The sequence below is a fragment of the Scyliorhinus canicula genome, chromosome 2, assembly GCF_902713615.1.
Source record: "Scyliorhinus canicula chromosome 2, sScyCan1.1, whole genome shotgun sequence".
NCBI classification, from domain to species: Eukaryota; Metazoa; Chordata; class Chondrichthyes; order Carcharhiniformes; family Scyliorhinidae; genus Scyliorhinus; species Scyliorhinus canicula.
Genome location: NC_052147.1, coordinates 36,653,155 through 36,674,682, shown reverse-complemented (window position 1 = coordinate 36,674,682; position 21,528 = coordinate 36,653,155). Strand labels below are relative to the sequence as shown.

General features: G+C 49.5%; 1 protein-coding gene across 8 annotated transcripts in view; it reads right to left on the bottom strand.

The window, feature by feature from the left end:
* prpf39 (PRP39 pre-mRNA processing factor 39 homolog (yeast)) overlaps positions 1-21,528 on the bottom strand; it is a 78,074-nt gene that overhangs the window by 44,981 nt on the left and 11,565 nt on the right. For all 8 annotated transcript variants that reach the window (XR_005457889.1, XM_038776307.1, XM_038776308.1 and 5 more), the window contains exons 5-6: positions 18,034-18,201; positions 17,222-17,384 (exon numbers count right to left, since the gene is read on the bottom strand). Coding sequence is in view for 7 of the 8 variants with exons in the window: in XM_038776307.1 (XP_038632235.1) it covers positions 17,222-17,384; positions 18,034-18,201 (331 nt within the window). In the remaining variant the exon portion in view is untranslated. The remainder of the gene's footprint in view (positions 1-17,221; positions 17,385-18,033; positions 18,202-21,528) is intronic.

The window sequence follows — 21,528 nt, the reverse complement described above, 5'->3', positions numbered from 1 at the left end:
AGGGTAGTTTCCAGAGGGTGGGTAGGAGAAGGGAGCGTCTCGGACATTTATACGGAGCTTATGGGGTCGGAGGAGACACAGACCGAGAAGCTGAAGCGCAAGTGGGAGGAGAGATAGAGGATGGTCTATGGGCAGATGCTGGAGTAGAGTCAACACGTCCGCAACATGTTCCAGGCTCAGCCTGATACAATTTAAGGTTGTTCACTGAGCTCACATGACAGTGGCCCGGATGAGCAGATTCTTTGGGGTGGAGGACAGGTGCGCAAAATGTGCGCGAGGGCCGGCAAACCATGCCCACATGTTTTGGACATGTCCAAAGCTTAGGGGATTCTGGCAGGGGTTTGCGGACGTCATGTCCACGGTGTTAAAAACAAGGGTGGCGCTGATTCCAGAGGTGGCAGAAGACGCGGGAATCCAGGAGGAGAAAGAGGCAGATGTTCTGACCTTTGCTTCCCTGGTAGCCCAGAGATGGATATTATTAGCTTGGAGGGTCTCAAAGCCCCCGAAGTCGGAGACCTGGCTATCGGACATAGCTAGCTTTCGCTGTTTGAAGAAAATCAAGTTCGCCCTGAAAGAGTCACTGTTAGGGTTCACCTGGAGGAGGCAACCGTTTGACGACTTCTTTGGAGGAAATTAATCGTCAGCAGACCCGGGGGGGGGGGGGGGGGGGGGGGGGGGGGGGAGAATAGAGTAGCGGGAGTCAATAAGATAGGGGCTTGTATGAGAGGTAAATGTTTATGGCTCATGTATATTGTTATTTGGGTGTTATTACTATACCAAAAATACCTCAATAAAATGTTTATTAAAAAATTAAACCCACCTAAAACTACACCTTATTTCTAATGTTTACTCATATGCATAAATCCCTTAAAGCTACTTTTGCTTTCTTATCAGTTTCCTTAACAGTAGAATATTTTAACTTTGCTTCTCATCCCTAAATCTTTACAAAACTGTCCCAAATATATATTTAAAATGTTTTTTTTATTCCTTGAATTGCTTGGTTCTCGCAACCTGTGAATGGGGCGGGGGGTTTAAACCCGAGAAGGCACTGGAGAACCCCCACCCCCCAATGCAGGTACAATTGCCATGAAATACAAACTTCCATTGGGCAACTGCAACCATCTGAAAGTACAATCGGAATTACCAACTTAGGACGGTCCCAACCTTCCTGACCATCTTACCCCTCGGTAACTATAGTACTAGCGCCACCCTCCTCCCCCCACAGGCCTCCAATGATTCCCCCCCATCCCTCGGCCAACCACCTGATACCATGCCGCCATCAAAGGAGACTCTAACCACCGCCACAACCACCCCCCCACCCCACACAAACTGACCACGCCACCGTACCTGCTTATTTCACAAAACTACCTTTCCCTGGCTTCTCAGAGTTGCTGGACCTTTGAACTTCTTTATCTCAAACTCTCCAGCCCTCAACTGAAGCCCTCAGGGACACACTGCCCTACACAGTTCTCACAGGGCCTGAGTCGGAAGATTGGATGAGGAAGGTGCAGTTGGATTGCCAGGTAAGTAATCAGTAGTTGAGTGGCAATCCCACTGATTGCTTATTAGTTTTACTCCTTGCTTCCTTGATTCATATTTATGCATCTACCTTCATCACAACCCACGCATTACTATTAGATTGTCCGCAGAACAACTTTTATTAGTTTTGTACCCTTTGTTTTTCTTTAACTGCCTGACACCTTTCTCAAAATCCCTTTTTTCAACGCTTACATCAATATTGGTACTCCTCATCTGTTCCCAATTTCCCCCTCCTTACTAAAGATCTGTAGCTTGCAATATTTTCCTACAACTATGCTCAGATTATAGCCAGATCAGTTTAAGCACAATATGTGCTTATAATTCACTTATTTACATTACGTACATTCCAATACAGAGCTGTAACTGGTTAAGTGTCTAGACTCTTCCCATCGATTTTTAAAATTCTTTTTCAAGGGATGACAAGGCCAGCACTTGTTGCCCATCTCTACATGCCCCAGAGGTGGTGGTGAGCTGCATTCCTGAACACTGGGAAGTGTACCCATCTCCAGCTCCTCAGAAACCACATTAGGTAACTGCAGCTGGAGGAACTTCGGATTATTCGGGAGGCAAAGGTGGTCATAGATAGTAGCTTCAGAGATGTAGTTACTCCGAAGAATCAAGATAGATGGGTGACGGTGAGAGGGGCTGGGAGGAAATGGTCAGTGCAGGGATCCTCTGTGGTCGTTCCCCTCAGTAACAAGTATACCGTTTTGGATACTGTTGAGGGGCATGACCTACCAGGGGTACGCCACGGTGAACGGATCTCCAGCACCGAGTCTGTCCCTGTGGCTCAGAAGGGAAGGAGGGAGAGCAGGAGAGCAATAGTTATTGGGGACTCAATAGTTAGAGGGACAGATAGACGGTTCTGTGGCAGCAAAAGAGACTCACGGATGGTATGTTGCCTCCCGGGTGCCAGGGTCTGTGATATCTTGGACTATGGTTTCAGAATCCTTAAGGGGGAGGGGGAACAGTCACAAGTCGTGGTGCACACCGGTACCAACGACATAGGTAAGAGAAGGGACGGGGATTTAAAACAGGAATTTAGGGAGCTAGGGTGGAAGCGGAGAGCCAGGACAAACCACGTTGTCATCTCTGGTTTGTTGCCGGTGCCACGTACTAGTGAGGTGAGGAACAGGGAAAGAGTGCAGATAAACATGTGGCTAGGGATGGTGTAGGAGGGAGGGTTTCAGGTACGTGGATAATTGGAGCACATTCTGGGGAAGGTGGGACCTGTACAGACGGGATGGTTTGCACCTGAACCAGAGGGTACCAATATCTTGGGAGGGAAATTTGCTACGGTTCTTAGGGGGGGTTTAAACAAATTTGTCAGGGGGCTGGAAAAATGAGCTGTAGTCCCGAAGCCAGTGTTGAGAGTAGTGAGGTACTGAGGAGGGTATCAAGGTCGCAGGAGTGAACCAGCAGACAGAAAGATGGGTTGAAGTGTGTCTACTTCAATGCAAGGAGCATCTGGAGTAAGGTAGGTGAACTTGGAGCGTGGATTGGTACTTGGGACTACAATGTTGGGGCCATTACGGAGAGATGGTTAGAGCAGGGACAGGAATGGTTGTTGGACGTTCCGGGGTATAGATGTTTCAGTAAGAGTTAGGAAGGTGGTAAAAGAGGTGGAGGAGGAGCATTGTTAATCAAGGATAGTTTAACGGCTGCAGAAAGGCAGTTCAAAGGAGATCGGCCTACTGAGGTAATATGGGCCAAAGTTAGAAATAGGAAAGGAGTGGTCACATTGTTAGGAGTTTTCCAAAGGCCCCCAAATAGTAATAGAGATGTGGAGAAAGAAATTGCAAAACAGATTATGGATAGGTGTGGAGGTCTCAGGGTAGTTGTCATGGGTGACTAACTTTCCAAATATTGATTGGAACTCTATAGGTCGAACAGTTCAGATGGGGCAGCTTTTGTATAGTGTGTGCAGGCGGGTTTCCTGACACAATATGTGGATAGGCCGGCAAGAGGTGTGTGGTTGGGGGGGCGGGGGGGAGAAGAAAGAAAGAAAGAGAGCGAGAGAGACACATTGGATTTGGTACTGGGTAATGAACCGGGCCAAGTGTGAGATTTGTTTGTGGGAGAGCACTTTGGAGATATTGACCACAATTTGGTGTCTTTCACTATTGCAATGGAGGGGGATAGGGCCATACGGCAGGGCAAGGTTTATAATTGGGGAGGGGTAATTATGATGCGATTAGGCAAGAATTAGGGAGCATAAGATGGGAACAGAAGCCGTCAGGGAAAGACACAAATGAAAATGGAGCTTGTTCAAAGAACAAGATACTGCGTGTCCTTGATAGCATGTCAGGCAGGGAGGCAATGGCCGGTGTGAGGGAACCATGGTTCACAAAAAGTGGTTGAAGTCTTGTCAAGAGGAAAAAGGAAAGAGTATGTAAGGGTCGCTTGGGGGGTTACAAGGTAGCAAGGATGAGCTAACAAAAGGGCTTAGGAGAGCTAGGAGGGGGCATGAGAAGTCCTGGTGGGTCGGATCAAGGAAAACCCAAGTCCTTTACTCTTATGTGAGAATAAAAGAATGCACCAGGGGCGAGGGTAGGGGCCAGTCAAGGACAGTAGTGGGAACTTGTGCACGGAGTCAGAAGAAATAGGAGAGGCATTGAATGAATACTTTTCTTCAGTGTTCACCAAGGACAGGGGCCATATTTTTGAGGATGAGAGTGTGATACAGGCGGGTAGGCTGGAGGAGGTAGATGTTCTGAGGAAGGATGTATTAGCAATTTTGAAAAACCTGAGGGCCGACAATTCCCCTGGCCAGATGGGATATATCCAAGGATTCTTCGGGGAAGCAAGGGATGAGATTGCAGAGCCTTTGGCTTTGATCTTTGAGTCCTCACTGTCCACCGGGATAGTGCCAGAGGATTGGAGAGTGGCGAATGTTGTTCCTTTGTTCAAGAAAGGGAATAAGAATGACCCTGGTAATTATAGGCCAGTTAGTCTTACTTCGGTGGTCCGTAAGTTATGGAAAAGGTCCTAAAGGATAGATTTATGATGATTGGGAAAGAATTCAGCTTAATCCGGGATAGTCACACACGGATTGTGAAGGGTAAGTCTTGCCTCACAAATTTGATTGAATTCTTTGAGGAGGTAACTAAGTGTGTAGATGAAGGTAGTGCAGTTGATGTCGTATACATGGATTTTAGTAAGGGCGTTTGATAAGGTTCCCCGTGGTTGGCTCATGAAGAAAGTAAGGAGGTGTGGGATAGAGGGACATTTGGCCAATTGGATAAGTAACTGGCGATCACATAGAAGACCGAGGGTGTGGATTGAAAATTTTCAGACTGGAGACCAGTTACCAGCGGTGTACCACAGGGATCAGTGCTGGGTCCTCTGCTCTTTGTGATTTTTAATTAATGACTTGGAGGGGGCTGAAGGTTGGGTCAGTAAATTTGCTGATGACACCAAGATTGGGTGGAGTAAGTGGATGAAGGTGGAGGGCTGTTGTAGGCTGCGAGAGACATTGATAGGATGCAGAGCTGGGCCGAAAAATGGCAGATGGAGTTTAACCCTGATAAGTGAGAGGTGATTCATTTTGGTAGAAAAGATTTGAATGTGGATTACAAGGTCAACGGCAGGGTTCTGAGGATGTGGAGGAACAGAGAGATCTTGGGGGTTCATGTCCACAGATCTCTGAAGGTTGCCACTCAAATGGATAGAGCTGTGAAGAAGGCTTATATAGTGTGTGAGCGTTTATTAACAGGTGCTTGAGTTTAAGAGTCGCGGGGTTATGCTGCAACTATACATGACCCTGGTGAGACCACATTTGGAGAATTGTGCACAGTTCTGGTCACCTCATTATAGAAAAGATGTGGAAGCATTGGAAGGGGTGCAAAGGAGATTTACCAGGATGCTGCCTGGTTTGCAGGATAGGTCTTATGAGGAAAGGTTGAGGGAGCTAGGGCTTTTCTCTTTGGAGCAGAGGAGGATGAGAGGTGACTTAATAGAAGAGGTTTATAAGATGATGAGAGGGATAGAGTGGATGTTCAGAGACTATTTCCTCAGGTGGATTTGGCAGTTACAAGGGGACATAACTATAAGATTCAGGGTGGGAGATATAGGAGGGTTATCCGAGGTAGGTTCTTTACTCAGAGAGTGGATAGGGTGTGGAATGGACTGCCTGCTGCGACAGTGGAGTCGGACACTTTAGGAACTTTCAAGCGGTTATTGGATAGGCACATGGAGCACACCAGAATGACAGGGAGTGGGATAGCTTGATCTTGGACAATGCTCAGCACAACAGAGGGCCGAAGGGCCTGTTCTGTGCTGTATTGTTCTATGTTTTACTGCATCCATCGGATGCTGGCGCACCCAGTGCTGTTTAGAAGGAAGTTCCAAGATTTGAATCCAGCGACAGTGAAGGGACAGTGAGATACTTTCAAGATGGTGTGGCTTAGAGGCGATTGTGCCCTGGTTGCCCCTGTCCTTCTAGGTGGTAGAGATCATGGCTTTGGATTGTGCTGTCAAAGGAGGCTTGACTGATCATCCTTCACATGGAACACACAGTCACTGCTATGATTCAGTCGTGGAGGAAGTGAGCCTAAAAATCACGTTAAGGATGCCAAGCAAGGTGGCCACTTTGTCCCAGGTAGTATCCACATTAAAAAAAACAAATTTAGAGTACCCAATTAATTTTTTTCCAATTAAGGAGCAATTTAGCGTGGCCAATCCACCTACCCTGCATGTCTTTGGGTTGTGGGGGTGAAACCCACACAAACATGGGAAAACGGCAAGCTCCACAAGGGTTCGAACCTGGGACCTCAGCGCCTGTGGCAGCAGTGCTAATCGTTGCACCACCGTGCTGCCCTAGTACTGACATTCTTTGAGTGTTGGGATCCACATTCATCCAGGCAGTGGAGAGATTCCATCGCAGTTCCGATTGTGCAATGTGTGCCCAATCCTGGACGGATTTGGGAGAGTTGCTCGCATTAAAATTCCCAACCGCTGATCTGCTCTTTTAGCTACAGTACTTATATGACCAGTTCAATTTCTGGTCAATGATACCCACAGCCTAGCCTGGGGGGGGAGGGGGAAAGGGGAGGGGGGAAAGGGGGGGGCTACCGGGTTGCTGCTGAAAAGGCCAGGGAGGAGAAGTTGAGGACCGGAGGGGTGGGGGGAGGGCGCCATCGCCATGGGGAGCGGGTCAGAAGGGGAGGGCTGACTCGGGGCGAGCAGGTGACAGGATATGGCTAGTCGGCAAGGGGAGAGGGGCGGGCTGCCCTTCGACCCGGCTGATCACTTGGAATGTGAGGGGGCTGAATGGGCCGGTCAAGAGAACGAGAGTAATCTCGCATTGAAGGGACTGAAGGCGGGATGTAGCAATGCTACAAGAGACCCATTTGAAGGTGGCGGACCAGGTCCGCCTGAGGAGGGGGTGGGTGGGACAGGTGTTCCACTCAGACTGGACGCAAAGAACCGGGGGGTGGCGATCCTGGGAGGGAAAGAGGGTGTCGGTTCGTGGCGGCGGAGGTGGTGGCGGATAAAGAGGGTAGATATGTCATGGTGAAGGGTAGGCTACAGGGGGAGAAAGTGGTGATGGTTAATGTGTATGCCCCGAATTGGGACGACGCTGGCTTCATGAGGCGCCTACTGGGCCTCATCCCGGACCTGGAGGCAGGGGGCCTGATCATGGGGGGGGGGGCTTCAACACAGTGCTGGACCCCGTGCTGGACAGATCGAGTTCAAGGACGAGTAGGAGGCCGGCAGCGGCAGAAGTGTTAAAGGGTTTATGGAGCAGATGGGAGGGGTAGATCCCTGAGGTTTGGGAGGCCGAGGGCGAGGGAGTATTCCTTTTTCTCCCATGTCCACAGAGTCTATTCTAGAATTGACTTTTTTGTATTGAGCAGGGGACTGATCCCGAGAGTACGGGAAGTGGAGTACTCGGCCATAGCGATCTCAGACCATGCGCCACACTGGGTAGATTTGGAAATGGGGGAGGCGCGAGACCGGCGTCCGCTGTGGCGCCTGGATGTGGGGTTGCTGGCGGATGAGGTGGTGTGTAAGAGGGTCCGGAAGAGCATTGAAAGATATCTGGCCACTAATGACACGGGGGAGGTGCAGGTGGGGATGGTCTGGGAGGCCCTGAAGGCGTGATCCGGGGGGAGCTGATCTCCATACGGCACATAGGGAAAGGAGGGAGAGACAGGAGAGGGAGAGGCTGGTGGGGGAGCTTTTGGACGGGATAGGAGATATGCGGAGGCACCAGAGGAGGGGCTGTTGGGGGAACGGCGCAGTTTGCAGGCTAAGTTCGACCTGTTGACCACCAGAAAGGCAGAGACACAGTGGAGAAGGGCGCAGGGCGCGATTTATGAGTATGGGGAGAAGGCGAGTAGGATGTTGGCGCATCAGCTCCGCAAGCGTGATGCGGCCAGGGAAATTGGGGGAGTGAGGGAGAGGGGTGGGAACGGTAGTGCAGAAGGGGCCAGAAGTAAATGGGGTCTTCAAGACTTCTACAAGGAGCTGTATCGGTCAAGCCGCCGACGAGGGGAGGGGGGATGGAGGGCTTCTTGAACAAATTGAGGTTCCCCAAGGTCCAAGAGGAGCTGGTAGAGGGGCTGGGGGCGCCGATAGGGTTAGAGGAGCTAGTCAAGGGGATTGGGCATATGCCAGACGGGGAATGCGCCGGGGCCAGACGGGTTTCCCGGTGGAATTTTACAAAAATATGCGGATTTGGTGGGCCCTGTGCTGGTACGAGCCTTCAACGAGGCATGGGAGGGGGGGGGCTCTGCCCCCGACAATGTCGCAGGCACTGATCTCTCTGATCTGAAGCGGGACAAGGACCCGTGCAGTGTGGGTCATATAGGCCTATCTCGCTCCTGAATGTGGACGCCAAGCTGCTGGCAAAGATCCTGGCTACCAGGATAGAGGATTGTGTGCCGGGGTGATACACGAGGACCAGACGGGTTTTGTGAAAGGGCGGCAGCTTAATACGAACGTGCGGAGACTGCTAAACGTCATCATGATGCTGGCAGTGGAGGGTGAGGCGGAGATAGTGGTGGCATTGGACGCGGAGAAAGCATTTGATAGGGTGGAGTGGAAGTACCTGTGGGAGACGCTGGAACGGTTTGGATTTGGGGAGGGATTATTAAATGGGTGAAGCTGCTCTACTCGGCCCCGATGGCAAGTGTAGTGACGAATGGTAGGAGGTCGGAATACTTTGGGCTCCACCGGGGGACCAGACAGGGGTGCACCTTGTCCCCCCTGCTCTTCGCACTGGCAATTGAACCGTTGGCGATGGCACTGAGGGGCTCAGGGGGGTGGAGAGGGCTGACAAGGGGCGGGGAGGAGCACCGGGTATCGTTATACGCGGACGACCTGCTGCTATACGTGGCAGACCCAGAAGGGGGAATGCCGGAGGTGATGGAACTGCTAGCAGAATTTGGGGACTTTTCGGGGTACAAGCTAAACTTGGGCAAGAGTGAGGTATTTGTGATACACCCAGGGGACCAGGAAGAGCGAATCGGGAGACTCCCGTTTAAGAGAGCAGGAAAGAGTTTTAGATATTTAGGGGTGCAGGTGGCAAGGAACTGGGGGACTCTCCACAAGCTGAACTTCTCCAGGCTGGTGGAACAGATGGAGGAGGAATTTAAAAGGTGGGACATGGTGCCGCTGTCGCTGGCGGGCAGAGTGCAGTCCGTTAAAATGGACGGTCCTCCTGAGGTTTTTGTTTTATTTCAGTGCTTGCCCATCTTCCTCCCTAGGGCCTTCTTCAAAAAGGTGACGAGCAGCATCATGAGCTACGTGTGGACGCACGGCACCCCAAGGGTGAGGAGGGTCTTCTTGGAGCGGAGTAGGGATAGTGGAGGGCTGGCATTACCCAATCTTTCGGGGTATTACTGGGCGGCAAATGTATCGATGGTGCGCAAGTGGATGATGGAAGGGGAGGGGGCAGCTTGGAAAAGAATGGAGAGGGCGTCCTGCGGCAACATAAGCCTGGGGGCCCTAGTAACTGGCGCAATGGCGCTACCCTCCCACGAGGTACCCACGGCCCGGTGGTGGCGGGCCACCCTCAGATCTGGGGCAGTGGAGGCGACACGGGGGGGGGGGAAGGGGAGGTCTGATGGAGGCACCGTTAAGAGGGAACCATAGATTCATCCCGGGGGAACATGGACGTGGGATTCAGAGCTGGCACAGGGTGGGCATCAGGCAGCTGAAGGATCTGTTTGTAGATGGGAGGTTTGCGAGCCTGAGAGAGGGAGGAGAAATTCGGGCTCCCCCCGGGAAAACTTTTAGACATTTGTAGGTGAAGGCATTTGCTACGCCAGGTGGAAGGGTTTCCCTTGCTCCCCAGTAGGGGGCGAGTGATAGGGTGCTCTCGGGGTCTGGGTCGGAGGGGGGAAGATATCGGACATCTACAAAGTAATGCAGGAGGCGGAGAGGCATCAGTAGGGGAGCTGAAAGCCAAGTGGGAGGGGGAGCTGGGAGAACAGATAGAGGATGGACATGGGATGCCCTGGAGAGGGTTAACTCTTCCTCCTCGTGTGCGAGGCTTAGCCTCATTCAATTTAAGGTGCTACATAGAGCCCATATGACGGGGACAAGGATGAGTCGGTTTTTGGGGGTGAGGACAGATGTGTCAGGTGTTCGGGAAGTCCAGCGAACCATGTCCATATGTTTTGGGCATGTCCGGCACTGGAGGAGTTCTGGAAGGGGGTGGCAAGGACGGTGTCGAGGGTGGTGGGATCCGGGTCAACCAGATGGGGGCTTGCGATCTTTGGGGTTGGGGTGGAGCCGGGGGTACAGGAGGCGAGAGAGGCCGGAGTACTGGCCTTTGCGTCCCTAGTTGCTCGAAGAAGGATACTAATACAGTGGAAGGACGCGAGGCCCCCCAAGCGTGGAGACCTGGATCAATGACATGGCAAGCTTTATTCAGTTGGAAAGGGTCAAATTCGCCCTGAGAGGGTCGGTACAAGGGTTCTTCAGGCGGCAGCCGTTCCTCGACTTTTTGGCTCAGAGATAGGGTACAGAGGTCGTAGCAGCAGCAACCGGGGGGGGGGTGGCAACAACGGTTGTGGTGGGTTTTACGGTTGAAGCGGGCAAATTTGCTCGCAGTTCATGTCTGATGTTGATTGTTGCTTTGTTTGTTTTTGGGGGAGGGGGGAGGGACAACGCGCGCGAGTTCGGGCGGGGGGGATATTTGTTAGAGGGAATATTTTGTAATATTTTATAGTTAGTTGGGGTAAATATCTTCATGTAAAAATTCTTTCAATAAAAATTATTTTAAAAAAAAATGATAACCCACAGAATGTTGACAGTGGGGAATTCAATAATGGTAATCCCACTGACTGTCATGGGGAGTTGGTCATCGACCATTGTCTGGCACGCGAGTGACACAAATGTCACTTAAAAGCCCAATAAAAACGTAGTCCAGATCTTGCTACATATAGACATGGACTACTTCAGTACAGGGATTGTGAAAGGTACTGTTCATGCTCAATGGCCAAAACCATCCTACTGCCCCCATTTCCATCCCATATGTACAGCCTTCTCTGGTCCCAGACTCTGGAGCCATTCCCTCAACACCATTTTCAGTTGAGCATTGTCAAGCTTGCATTTATCTTTACATTCCAGAATGCTACCTAAGTTCATTATCCTGATGTTTCAGCTCCAGAATCTAGCATTTAGCCCTTCAGACCCACCTCAGAATGCTGTACCTACCTATTTATATCATTGGTTCCCGCATGGACCACAGCCTCAGTCCATGAGCCATGCCTCAAACTGCTCACACTCATTTCAATACTTTCATATTAGCTTCATAATTCCTGAACCTAGTACGAGGAAAGCGACATGCCATTTAGGCCTTTTTTTCTTTATAAATTTAAAGTACCCAATTTTTTTTTCCAATTAAGAGGCAATTTAACGTGGCTAATCCACATATCTGGTACATCTTTGGGTATGTGGGAGTGAGATCCACGCAGACACAGGGAGAATGTGCAAACTCCACACGGAGTGTGACCCGGGATCTAACTCGCGAGACAGCAGTGCTCACCAATGCACCACTGTTCCGCCCTCATTTAGGCCTTAACTAAACTATCCATCCAACCAACCCTCTTAAATAGGAGCCTTGTTCATAAGCTAACAATTTATAGTGCTAAATACAGCTCCCTTGTCCTGGCAGTGGACTTGCTTGCATGGGTCTGGTCTGTTACATGGATACAAGAGCTACATTTAATACAGGACATAAGTTGGCTGACAGACATAGGTCAATCTGAACAAAATGAACACCAGAATGAACCAAAAGAAGAGATTTCTAGAAATTTATTTCATCAACCACCAAACCAGAAACGGGGAAATGTGCAAACTCCCACACGAACAGTGACCCGGGGCCGGGATCGAACCCGGGTCCCCTGCGCCGTCAGCAGTGCTAACCACTGTGCCAACCAAAGATTTTTTTAAAAAAAACAATTTTATTCAAAATTTTTACATTATAAATAACCAAAAGGAATAGACCCCCCCCCCCCCCCCCGGCCCTTTACAGAAAAAATGAAACAAAAAGAAATAAACATGAACGTTAACGAATAACATAGTAAATCTCCAACCAAACATGAGCATACATCACCCCTCCCGCTCCCCCCCCCCCCCTCCCCCCCTTCCCCCCCACCTCCCCCCCACCACCCTCCCCCAGACCCCTCCCCTCCCCAGCACCCCCTCCCCCACCACCCTCCCCCCACACCCCTCCCCGCTCCTCCCCACCACCCCTCCCCGCTTCCCCCCCCCACCACCCCTCCCGCTTCCCCCCACCACCCCCCCCTCCCCCCCCCCCCCACCACCCTCCCCGCTTCCCCCCCCCACCACCCCTCCCCCCGCCTCTCTCCTTCTCCCCTTCACCTGTTGCTGCCCTGCCCCGCTTTCCCCCCCCCCCACCCCTCCCCCGCTTCCCACCCCCACCACCCCTCCCGCGTCCCCCCCACCACCCCTCCCCCGCTTCCCCCCCACCACACCTCCCCGCTTCCCTCACCCCCCCACCACACCTCCCCGCTTCTCTCCCCATCTCCCCCCCCACCACCCCTCCGCCGCTTCTTCCCCCCCCCCCCACCAACCCTCCCCGCTTCCACCCCCCCCACCACCCCTCCCCGCTTCCCCCCCCACCGACCCCTCCCCGCTGCCCCCCCCACCACCCCCTCCCCGCTTTCCCCCCCCCACCACCCCTCCCCCTTCCCCCCCCCCCACCACGCCTCCCCGCTTTCCCCCCCCCACCACCCCTCCCCCGCTTCCCCCCCCACCCACCCCTCCGCGCTTCCCCCCCCACCACCCCTCGCCGCTTCCCCCCCCAACACCCCTCCCCCCCCCCCCCCCCCCCCCCCCCCCCCCCCCCCCCACCACCTCTTCTCCAATTAATAAACCCTGCCATGTCGTTAATCCAGGATTCCACGCTTGGGGGCATCGCATCCTTCCACTGAAGCAGAATCCTTCGCCGGGCTACCAGGGACCCAAAGGCCAGAATATCGGCTTCTTTCGCCTCCTACACTCCCGGCTCATCCGACACCCCAAATATTGCGAGCCCCCAGCCTGGCTTAACCCTGGAATTCACCACCCGTGACACCGTCCTCGCTCCGCCCCTCCAGAACTCCTCTAAACGCTGGGCATGCCCAGAACATGTGGGTATGGTTTGCTGGTCCCCCCCCCCCCCCTCCCCAAACACCTTGCACATCTATCCTCACTCCCAAAGAATCGGCTCAGCCTTGCCCCGGTCATATGCGCCCTTGTGCAGCACCTTAAATTGTATAAGGCTGAGCCTAGCGCAAGAGGAAGAATGTACTCTTCCCAAGGCAGCCGTCCACGTACCCTCATCGATCTCCTCCCCCAGTTCCTCCTCCCACTTACCTTTTAACTCCTCCACCGAGGCCTCCTCCTCCTGCATCACCTGATAAACTGCCGAAATCCTACCCTCTCCAACCCACACCCCCGAAAGCACCCTACCCTGAACTCTGTGCGCCGGCAGCAGCAGGAACTTCGCTACCTGATGCCTGACGAACGCCCTTACTTGCATATATCTGAAGATATTTCCGGGGGGGGGGGGGGGGGGAAGAGAAAGAGAGCCCGAATTTCTCCTCCAGTTCCCCAAGGCTCGCAAACTTCCTGTAGATGAACAGGTCCCCAATCCTCCTAATATCTCTGGAACCCCCGATCCATTTTCCCCGGGACAAACCGATGGTTCTCTCGTATCGGGGACCACACCGAGGTCCCCACCTCCCCTTTGTGATGTCTCCACTGCCCCCAGATTTTGATGGTCGCCGCCACCACCGGGCTCGTAGTGTACCTCATCGGAGGGAGCGGCAGCGGTGCCGTCACCAGCGCCCCCAGCCTCGTGCCCACACAGGACGCCACCTCCAACCTCTCCATGCCGCCCCCTCCCCCTCCATTACCCACTTGCGTACCATCGCCACATTGGCAGCCCAGTAATGCCCGCAGAGGTTAGGCAACACCAGCCCCCCCCCCCCCCCCCATCTCTGCTCCGCTCCAGAAACACCCTTGGTGTCTTCTTAGCCTATACAAACCCCATAATACTCCTGTTAACCCGCTTAAAAGAGCCTTAGGGATCAGGATGGGGAGGCACTGAAACAGAAACCTCGGGAGCACCGTCATTTTAATGGACTGCACCCTACCCGCCAGGGAGAGTGGCAGCATATCCCACCTTTTGAACTCCTCCTCCATTTGCTCCACCAGCCTCGTTAAGTTGAGCTTATGCAGGGCCCCCCAGCTTCTAGCCATCTGCACCCCCATGTATCTAAAACTCCTCTCTGCCCTTTTTAGCGGAAGCTCACCAATCCCCCTCTCCTGGTCTCCCGGCTGCACCACGAACAGCTCACTCTTCCCCATATTAAGCTTATACCCGGAGAAATCCCCAAACTCCGTGAGGAGCCTCAGCACCTCCGGCATTCCCTCCACCGGGTCCGTCACATACAATAACAGATCGTCTGCATTCAACGATACCCGGTGTTCCTCCCCTTCCCAACCCCCTCCAATTCCTAGACTCCCTCAAAGCCATGGCCAGCGTAAAGAGCAGGGGGGATAAAGGACACCCCTACCTCGTTCCTCGGAATAGCCGGAAATATTCCAACCTCCTCTTGTTCGTGGCCACACACGCCACCGGGGCCTCGTACAGCAGTCTCACCCAGCTGACGAACCCCTCCCCAGCTGACAAACCCAAACCTCCTCAACACCTCCCACAGGTACCCCCACTCCACCCTATCGAAGGCCTTCTCCGCGTCCATAGCTACGACTACCTCCGCCTCCAGCATCATAATTACATTCAGGAGCCTACGTACGTTGGTATTCACCTGCCTCCCTTTCATCCTCGTGTATAAGCCCTGGGACTTGGTCCTCAAACCTCATGGGCAGGATCTTTGCCAGCAGTTTCACATCCACATTGAGAAGTGAAATCGGCCTATGCGACCCTCACTGTAAAGGGTCCTTGTCCCGCTTCAAAATCAGAGAGATCAGCGCCCTAGACATCGTCGGGGGCAGGACCCCTCCCCTTGCCTCGTTGAAAGTCCTAACCAGCAGTGAGCCCAACAGGTCCACGTATTTCCTCTAGAATTCCACCGGGAACCCATCTGGCCCTGGTGCCTTCCCTGCCTGCATGCTCCCTAGTCCCTTGACCAGTTCCTCCAACCCAACCGGTGCCCCCAGTCCCGTCACCTGCTCCTCCTCTACCCTCGGGAACCTTAGCCGGTCCAAAAAGCGACCCCCCCCTCCGATGGGGGCTCAGGCCGATACAGTCTCTGAAGACTGGTTGATACCCACCGCACTTCGCAACTTGCTCCCCGCCCTCCTTCCCTCACGCCCCCAATCTCCCTCGCTGCCTCCCGCTTCCGGAGCTGGTGTGCCAACATCCGGCTGGCCTCTCGCCATACACATACACCACCCCTTGCGCCTTCCTCCACTGCACCTCCGCCTTCCTGGAGGTCAACAAGTCAAACTCGGCCTCTGAGTACCTCCTATCTACCCGTACCATCTCCCCCACTAGCCTCTCCCTCTCTCTCCTTTCCTTCTTTATGGGCCCTGATGGAGATCAGCTCTCCCCTGACCACCGCCTTCAACGCTTCCCAAACCACCTCTACTTGCACCTCCCCGTTATCATTGGCCTCCAGGTACCTCTCTATACACCCCCGGACCCGCTCACTAACCTCTTAGTCTGCCAACAGCCCCACCTCCAAGCGCCACAGCGGCGCTGGTCCCACTCCTCCCCCAGCTCGAGGTCCACCCAATGTGGGGCACGGTCAGAGATGACTATCGCCGAGTATTCCGTGTCCTCTACCCTCGGGATCAGCGCCCGGCTTATTACAAAAAAGTCAATCTGAGAGTAGGCCTTATGAACATGGGAAAAGAATGAGAATTCCCTGGCCCCCGGCCTCGCAAACCTCCACAATCCCCCCGGGGGGGACAACACGATTTTGAATTTTAAGCACCAGGAAAGGAATGAGGAAAGGATACTTCGCTCCAGGAGTGATTCCACGCACAAATAGGGATATGGTCTATTAGAACAAACTTTATTACTAACACAGTATTACATTTTATTACTAACACAGTATTACTAACTTTAACATACCAGGAATAATTTTCAATTACCAGTTACACAATTGTCTCCACTCGAGCAAACCCATCTCAGGTCAAAATCCACTTTTAAATATAGTTGGCCAAACCAAGAATACTTGCCGAACATTGGATAGAGATCTTTTTAGACTGCTTGGAGAGAGACCTGCCAGAATAATGCTGAATTTCTGGCTATATTCTTCAGAAACTGCTTCTCAGCTTTCCTTCCAACCAAAAACTAAAACTGAAATAAAATTCAACACCTGACTCCTCCAAGTAACTTCATCATTTACTAAACTGAACACAACGTCTCTAATTATGTACTCGCCCAGGGAACTCTCTTATGCAAACAAAAGACCAACATTTTAAAGATGCTTTAATTGCACCTTTGTCTCCAAAAGCCTAGTTGTCTTTCAAACCAGGATTTTTAAAAAACATGACTGCAGCAGTCACATACTGTCCCAAGCTTTTAACCTCTACTGCACCAAATACATATAATACAAAATTACTGAAATTCCTACATTTACCAGACCCCTCCTGGAACCATAATAGATGTCCTCACTTTCCATCTAACTTGTGCCCATATTGAAAGAATCATTCTCCTCCATTTTTACCACCTCCAACACAATGTTACCACCAAACTCATTTTTCCCCTCCTGGTTAGCATTCCAAAGGGACTGTTGCTCCCCTCCTGCCCCCCCAATAACAACCTCGTCAACTCCTCTATCACACCAACATCTTATTCCCTTCCCATGGAAATCACAGGAGTTGTAACACCTGCCCCTTTACATCCACTCTTCTCACCGCCCGAGGCACTAAACACTTCTTACAGGTGAGGCATTAATTTACATGTACTTCTTTCAATTTAGTCTATCTTTGCTGCTCAGTTTCAAAAAGGAGTTATAATGGACATTCTAAATTCTCCCTCTGTGCCTGAACAGGTGCCAGAATGTGGCGACTAGGGGCTTTTCACAGTAACTTCATTGCAGTGTTAATGTAAGCCTACTTGTCACACTAATAATGATGATAAAAATGCACAAAAGTCACAAAATACATTTTTGCTCTAACGTGAAACATAACATTTGTATGTAGTCCATGCTATCCAAACATAAAATTTGTATATAGTCTGCATTACCTGTGCAGGATCATTTATATCAATTCCAGCAGCTGGATCATGTCCTGGAGTACCATCATTATCAAAACGTTCATTTGAGGATGCCAGCTCTTGACGTAGTTTAATAAAATTCCCCGAAGAGATTATATCTTTAGGCAAGTGATTCTGAATGTGATCTTTGAACCTGAAAAACAGTAGAATCATTCATACTTCATGTAGTATCACACATTTAGGAGCCTTTTATTACCAGACAAGAGAGAGTTAGGAAAGAAAATTCCAGTTTATAATACAAAATATTGGGATACACTATTGGAATTTTCCTACCCTGAAGATTCAGTTTATTGAGAATTTCACATTTAATCCTTTGTTGACTGTAGTAGAATTTCTGCACAAAAATAAAAATAAACTATTACAATTTTTAATTTACTATGAATATGGAGAATTTAAAAAATATTCCATGGTTCAGCACAATTTTTGAATTTCATTTTGTATTGATTTTTGCAGAAGTTATTGGTCAGGAAACAGGGTATTGTTAAAGTTGAAACTGGTATCAAGTATGGAACAATTAGACACTCAACTGCCCAATAAAATGCAACAGTGTCTGCTGCAATAAAATTCCTAACATTGATAAATTACAATATATAGACATTATCCAAGATGGAATCTGAGCTAACTTACTTGACAAAAACACAAGCTTTCTCACTCAATTCTTTTTGTATTTTGTAGGATCAATTATTTTTCTTCCTCAATTTATTTTCCAACAGCAAGAAAATAATTGAACCACAAACATAAACGTGAAAAAGTTGTTTTCCATTTTAATTCTTCTAGCTTACCTTTGGAAATGATGATTGTAAAGCTGGGTTGGAATACCAATAACCCGATCATAAATTCTCGTCACTTCTTCCAGATTTCCCTTCTCATTTTCCCAGTTGACGTATGCTTCCCAAAGTCTATCTGAGCGGAAATCAGTCCCTGAAGCCAACACAGCATGCTCAAATACACTGCAGAAAGATGGGAAAAAAAGGTCACTTTGACTGAATTTGTCAGCATAATGATTACAAAATTTTAATTACAAATTTCATTCAGTGCAATTAGTTGCGTGATCATTTGCTCTAGTTTTAAGAATTACACTAGAGAAGCAGGCTTTACCCACGATCCAGACTCAATCATTAAGGGTTTCTGTTAACTGGTTTGATTTACATGCCTTTTAAGAAGCTATAAAAACTCACAAGGACACATTGAAAATTTGAAAGAAAATTTGTTAAAAGAATGAATGAGCTGATACTTACATGTTTATACTAACTTGAAAATTGTTTTGCATATTTTTTAGAAAAGTCACTTACAGCAACTGAAAATTATTTTTTGGTGATACAATGCTCTGACTTAAAAGTTAAGTTGTATCAAATTTTACGAAGTCACTTAGTTATATAAATATTTTATGTTCGGCAATCAGCAAAGCCGTTTAACTGCAGATTCAGTAAGCTTTGATTTAGTGGTTTCTTTTGTACAAGTAGTTCAAGAGCCACCTAGAGCCAAGGTTTTGCACCAGATCTTTCCTGATGTAAAGTTGCTATTGTGGTCATGTTCAAATATATACATGCTACTTTGTCATTGGTGCAATTTATATTTGAGCGACAGTGCTCTGTGAAATTTGAAGTCAGGTGTGCAAAACCGTGGGACTTTCTGCTAATTCTATGACCGGTTCCACCACCGTGGGGTCCCCCAGAGGGGGAAGCGCATACAACAGGAAACCCCATTGACAGCCATGCAACTGGAAGATTCATCGCTGGTCAATGGCTACCTGCCTCTGCTGCTTTGAAACATGTTGCGGAGAGCGTGGAAAGTCCTGCCCTATAGATGCATAAAATCTTTTTAAAGAGCCATTCTGGTCTTTAATTAAACCATCTCTTATGAGGCAGTATAAAATCTCAAGACGTCAAACGACTGACAATTGTAGGACAATTTTAGTGTTGGTGCAGACTCGATGGGCTGATTGGTCTCCCTTCTTCACTACAGGGATTCTATGATGACAGGTTCTTATAGCCAGCGAGTATTTATGTGCAGCGTGAATAAAAGGCTTCAAGTACGGCATTGGTCTGATGTATCAGCATGTGTATTTGGGAAAGGGGAGATGGGGGTTGGTGAAGGAAGCAGAGATAGCCTATTGACAGTTTGGCCAACTATATACTGACAGTCTGATGTAAATATATGCAAGTGTGTTTTATCACTGGTATATCATGAAGCATGTTATAAATGTTCTTTTAACTCAAGAGCGTGTTGTGATGCTCTAGCTTTTGAAGACTGAATTGTAAATTTATGGATTCATAAGTAACCTAGTTAAAAAGTTAGCAAATAGGTTTGCTATGCATACTCGTAGACAACTTATTGAAAGCCAACCTAGATCTCAAGGCAAAAATAAGCATTCTTTCGGTATGGAGAGTGATTGTGATTTAATGCTCCAGAGTTAACAGTATGCACATCAAGGTCAGACAAGGTACCAAAGGAGAAAAGTACAAACAAGAGGTGGTGAAAAAGCAGAAGCAACGGTGACATGTTCTTGAACTGGTGATAAAAGAGACATCGCACGTAATGTAAATATGGATGGAATAGATCAAGCCATAACGCTGTATGGAGTAATTTTACTAATTCTTTCTGCATGACAAAGAAGTTATGACCTGCAGGATATTTAGAAATTGTAGAGAATAGGGCTGCACGGTGGTGCAGTGGTTAGCACTACTGCCTCACGGCACTGAGGACCTCGGTTCAATCCCAGCCACTGTCCATGTGGTGTTTGTACATAATCCCAGTGTCCCCGTGAGTCTCACCCCACAACCCAAAAAGATGTGCAAAGTAGATGATTACTTTTTGGAAAACACAGAATTGGGTACTCTTAATTTACTTTAAAAAATAAATTGTAGAGAAGGCAGAAAATAAGCACGGAGCTGAATGATGTATAGGTCAGTGTCCGGAACTGGCAACAGCCAACTTGAAAAATTGTGGGGTAAAAACCTTGAAGCAGTTAAGGCAAATAAGCTGAATATTGTGGTCATGGCGTGCAGAACAGTGAAAGCTCAAATGTCATGCAAATGTCCATGGAACCCTTTTTGGTACAAACCAAGAGGACAGCAACAAGAATATATCAGCTCGACATTTGATGCCCAATCCTGAGCAAAATGTGAGGTTCCTCACAAATGAACTCTGATAGGAGCTTGAACATAGTTACTTTGCAGGAAACCCACCTCACAGACCACTCTAGCCATCCAGCCCATATCCAACTCAACAAATCACCTAAAACAAGGAAGGCCTCACCATAGACACAGAAGATCCAACAATCAGACGGCCCCAATTCCATCTTCAGAGTAGATAAGCTGACCATTACAAATATTGACAAACCAAATGACTGATGGTCGAACAGCACAATACAGCTAATGTAACCACCTATCTATACGGTAACTTCAAAGACAAGAAATGTTACACACGAGGGCACATCAACACCACCATAGAGAACAACTGTCAGACTGGGCATGACCCAAAACTTGGATACGATCAAAACATTCTCTTCTCCCAGGTGGAAGGAGGAATACTTACCTGCTCTTTGCTTCACCTGCTCATAAACCATGACCGCAACAGCCAACTGTTGTTGGACTATCCATTTTCCCCCAACATTGCCCTAAACCCTCACGCACATCAGCCTGGAAGTACCATCTATTACCCGAAATACCAAATTAGGCCGGAATTGGTGGAAGGGCAATTTGGCTGCCTACAGGAGATAATTAGAAACTATCAATAAACAAATACAACCCCTCCCCATAAACGGTTTCACTGAACGTCTCAAACTGGCAGCCACCAGATTTGTCCTCCAGGCTGGAATCCTCTACTGGATCCTGGAAGGTGAATGGCTCCTGGAAGAATACAGGGAAAATAAAGATCCCAGTATGGCAATAACACCGAATCCCTCGATGACTTACATCTCACAAGATGTTAGGAAACAACAGAGAAGACTGACTTCATTCATCCAAGCAGAAAAGTTTGGAAACGCCTACTGTGCCTGGTAGTAGCCAAACGTTAATCACACCAGTGGCCCAGAAATAATATAGACACAAAAGAGCTAACTACCAGGGGTGAGGTGAGAGTGATTGCCCTAGACATCAAGGAAACATTTGACAGAATATGGCATCAAGGAGCCCTTGATATAGTGGGCATAGGTAAGGAGGAGGGAACAAAGAACAATGGCTTCAATATTTCTGACACTTCACAGGAAGAAATTACTGCTCACTCATTCCTTGAATTCTGATAATTTAGTAACAGCATAGAAGTGGAGGGGTGAA